This window comes from Myotis brandtii, unplaced genomic scaffold (genome assembly GCF_000412655.1).
Source record: "Myotis brandtii unplaced genomic scaffold, ASM41265v1 scaffold199, whole genome shotgun sequence".
NCBI lineage: Eukaryota > Metazoa > Chordata > Mammalia > Chiroptera > Vespertilionidae > Myotis > Myotis brandtii.
This window is the reverse complement of record NW_005357414.1, coordinates 4119794-4123760: the sequence shown is the minus strand read 5'-3', so window position 1 is coordinate 4123760 and position 3967 is coordinate 4119794. Positions and strand designations below refer to the sequence as shown.

Genomic DNA, 3967 nt, shown 5'->3' with positions numbered 1-3967 from the left:
TGGTGAGGATGTGGTAGACACCAAATGCTCACTGAAAGGCTATCAGAGAAATGGCAGGACTCTGAATGCCAGAGACATGGGGCCGGGGAAAAGGAGATGGGTGAGGATGAACTTCAAAGAGAGTCAGAGGAGGGAAGCTGGAGTCAGGATCCTTAGACTTCGTCCTGCACATGCAACTCGTAAGTTGTGAGCAAACTTTCAGCAGTCACAAGTGAAGCAGCAGAGACAAGTGAAGCAGCAGGGACTGAGAGCACCTTTCCTTGGGGGAAAGGATGGGGTTTTGGCTACCACATGCATTGTTTCCTTTTCTAAGGTCCTGTTAGCTCTTCTGCCAATGTCAAGGGTCTCATGTGGATTGGTATTAAGGTGAATGCACTAAATGATCCTGATGTTTTCAGAAGAGGTAAGAAGCTCACTAATGTTTATTTGGTTCCTTTCTTCTTACTCACATGTATAACCTTCCCTTTTCTTTTAGGCCTTTTTGAGATATTCTCACTCCAGGTTACCCCTCTAGCTGAGGTTGTGTGTTAGTCATCACCTTGCTACTCACTTTGAAGATGTTATATGAAAGCAGGAGCAGGGCAGGGAGGGATGGATGTGGGGTGGAGTCCCAATTTTCCATAACAGCTGTGTGACTTTGGGCAAGGCACTTAAACTGGCTGAGTCTCAGCTTCCTCATCAATACAATGTGGGTATCGTGTTAGTTACACAGGATCATAGGCCTGCCATTTAGGGGATACTCATGATGGTTAGTCAATCAGGAAACAGTGCTCCCAACCACGAGGGGCCTTTACCACCCACTCCATTTATACTCAGACACCAGGTTTATTTTTAGAAAAAAAGAGCAAAGTTTATTGAAATTTCAAGCTACATCTGAGAAATCAAAATCCAAATCCTGGAGACATACATCAGGATAAGTTGTCAGAAAGTGGAAAGTATTCACTGCCACAGAACCTCCTAGAGACAAGCTCCCTGAGCACATCACCTAGGCACCATCACATCCCTTGTCCACGAAAGGACACCAGCAAGCCAACTGTTCTCTTCACTTGAAAGTTTTCCACAAACATTTAAAAAAGTTTTTGAATAACAATATGAAGTCCCAGCTGATCTTTTCTCAACCCCATTCTATGTAGTCAGCACCAGTGAATGGTGGGTTTGGCATTCAAAAGAGGACCTCACACGTCTTCAGAGGACAGACGCGGCAAGGATTGCAGCAGCAAGGCATCCGTGGCCGCATTCAGAGACTGGCCCACTCCCTGCTTTTATTTTTTAGTCTTACTTAACCTAAAGGACAAACTGGATCAATTTGGTAAATGAACACAGTCAAAGAATTAGCCTTAAGAGATAAGGAACTGGTCAATACTCCCAAAGCTGTTTAGGCCCTTCAAAACGTAGGTGTATGTGTATATGTATACATCACTACACTAAGATATAGATCTAGCCCTATGGGTATATATACGCATGTATGGCTATATAGAAAAACTATGCCATTACTAACCAAACAGAACTTTGTAGGCAGTCATCCCAAAGCCGTAATCCCACACTGGGCTGTGCACAAAGCCATGCATTATACCATATTAACCGACAGAAGGCTGACTTGGCTCAATCTCTCCCATCTGTGGCCCTGCTTTGGCGAGGCAGGGGATAAGAGAGAGGGTGCCTCTGCTTCAAACACAAGTGGCTTCTTCATAGGAACAGTCGTTGTCAGGTGAAGCTGTTAAAGATGTCCATGGAAATGAAAAGCAGACCCCCTTATACTTTCAGGAGCAAACTGGCATCACATGTCAAACTACCTTTCTCCTTTGCCAGTCACAGCAAAGTTGCCCGGGCCCTGGGAGCCCCCAGGGCACGGTGGCATTAGAGGCTCACTGGCTTGGGGTGACGAGGCCCCATGCAACTCAGCCTCCAAAGACCTGCTCTTTGTCAGGGGTCTGTCACTGGAGTGGACCCAGGTGGCCATGTCCTTGGGACATCTCTTGGCACCAGCTATGCTAGGTGTAAAGTTCTCCACATGAGATGACGCTTGGGGAGCCAAAAACAAACTGGGAAGAACTAGGTAGAGCAATTTTAGTGGCTCTGCCCACCCTGAGGGCAGAGCCACTTACACTGCAGAACCATCAGGGGCCTCAGGCGATTGTGAGGTTTCAGGAGCTGGCTCCTCAGGGCTCAGACGGGACTGGAACTTCTCCAGCTGCTCTGGGCTGGCCAGAGTCTTCAAGAGGGTATTCTCACGCTCCAGCTGGGAGTTTTTCTCCACCAGCTCTCGGATCTGCTCCTTCAGGATCTCCACCTCCTCTCTCACAGCATACATCAGATGATTCTTCACCAGATCCTGTCACAGAGGAAATCACAACAAAGCCATTTGTTAGCCATCATGGCTCCTCCACAGCACTTTCATCTTGCCATCAAGGTGCCTATGCTGTCTCTTATGCCGCCTACCTCCAACCTTCCTTCAGCAACCCCTCAGCACGCTGGCTCCGCAGCCCTATTCTTCTTGCACCCTTTTCCAAAGCACCTAAATGCTTGCTTAGCAGAGCTGCATGGTCAAGGCAACACCTGAGTTGAGAGCCCAGTTTTGAGCTACACAAGATCCCCCCTGCAAGTTTCTAATGACTTTTAAAGCTGGCCACTTAGGAGCATTTTGGGTGAGAATTCTGCTGGTTGCTGGTGGTTGGCTATATCCCCATTTCCACATAAGTTCCTGCTACTGGCCTAGATCCCAGGGAGGACTTCAATGTACCCCACACTGTTATTGTTTGTTTGTTTTTTGCTTTATGCATCTTCTCCAAGACAATAAAAGTGGCAATTTTGGAGTCTCCTCTCTCCACATGACCCAGCACACTGAACTGCAGTTGTCCAAAAGTCTGGTGTGACAAGACACTTGCCCTGGGGAAAAGTACCTGATTGCTGTATCCTCTCTGAATTTGATTACTGCACTGGGGTCCTGGAACTGTGTCATTAGGTTCCAGGGCACAATTAAGTGGTTGCTAACTGCTGACTGCCTTAACCCCCTGAGAGGTGGAGCATGACCTCTACCTGGTAAAGGGAGGGGTGAGGAGTGGGGTGCTTTGTTTCCTGTTCCCTCCCAACTCCTGACCCCAGCCCAGGCTCTGCAGAGGCACTGCAGTGCGGCTGCAGCATCCAATGAGCTCTGGTTGCTGCCAAATGCGAGATGCAGACAAAGTGTCTCAGCTCATTGCCCTGCAATGGGCCTAGAAGGGAGCCAGAGGCTGCTGCCAAGAGCCAGGATGGGTGAGAGAGGAAGAAAGGAGGGGGCCCATCAAGGAGGGTAGACTGGAAATGCCCTCAAAGGTGCCTCGTAATGGGACTCTACTTAAGGCCTGCAAGGGGATAGAAAGCAGGCGGCTAATGGCTTTTGCATCCACCCCCTCAGTCATGCCCAGTTACATAAGCAGCAGCTAGGTCTGGGGATTGGAATGACACAGTGATGCCACTCACCATGGCCTGCTCAATCTTGTTGTCTAAGGCCACCACGCTGGCTCCAGAGGCACTGTCAAGACAAAAAGCAAAGCAATCGTGTTAACCACCTCCCTTCCACTCTGAGTACCTGGTAGCTGTGGCCAAAGTCCTCCATCTGCCCCAGCCCTTCGTCTGTCCCGCCTTCCTGGCCCGAATTTCCAGGCACTTTGTCCCCAGGTCCCGTCTTGACCACTGCAGGAAGCTGCACCTCCCCACCCAGGCTGGCTCCCCCGCCACCGCCCAGAGCTGGAGTGCAGCGGCGCTCGGACCAGCATGGCCTGTTCGCTAGCCTGGGAGACAGGCAAACAATGGGGCGTGCGACCCCGGGAGTTCCCCGCCGCAGGCCCTTTTCGTCTCTGGCTCAGAAGGTCCCAAGTAAACCTACCGAGCTCCGAAGCTAGCTAGGGATTCCTTCTGGGCTTGGAAGCTTCCGGCCTGCTCCCCAGCAGCGCCCAGCGCACAGCCAGCCCCCTGCCCAGCCCTGCCC

General features: G+C 50.4%; 1 protein-coding gene across 8 annotated transcripts in view; it reads right to left on the bottom strand.

Moving 5' to 3' along the window:
• Positions 1 to 824: 824 nt before the first annotated feature.
• TSC22D3 (TSC22 domain family, member 3) overlaps positions 825 to 3967 on the bottom strand; it is a 62454-nt gene continuing 59311 nt past the window's right edge. For 7 of the 8 annotated variants that reach the window (XM_005865222.2, XM_005865223.2, XM_014538837.1 and 4 more), the window contains exons 3-4: positions 3460 to 3511; positions 825 to 2332 (exon numbers count right to left, since the gene is read on the bottom strand). In XM_005865222.2, the coding sequence (XP_005865284.2) occupies positions 2102 to 2332; positions 3460 to 3511 (283 nt within the window). In that variant the 3' untranslated portion in view covers positions 825 to 2101. Of the gene's footprint in view, positions 2333 to 3459; positions 3512 to 3865; positions 3962 to 3967 lie in introns of those variants that run through there. The other variant, XM_005865221.2, reaches the window with a different exon arrangement.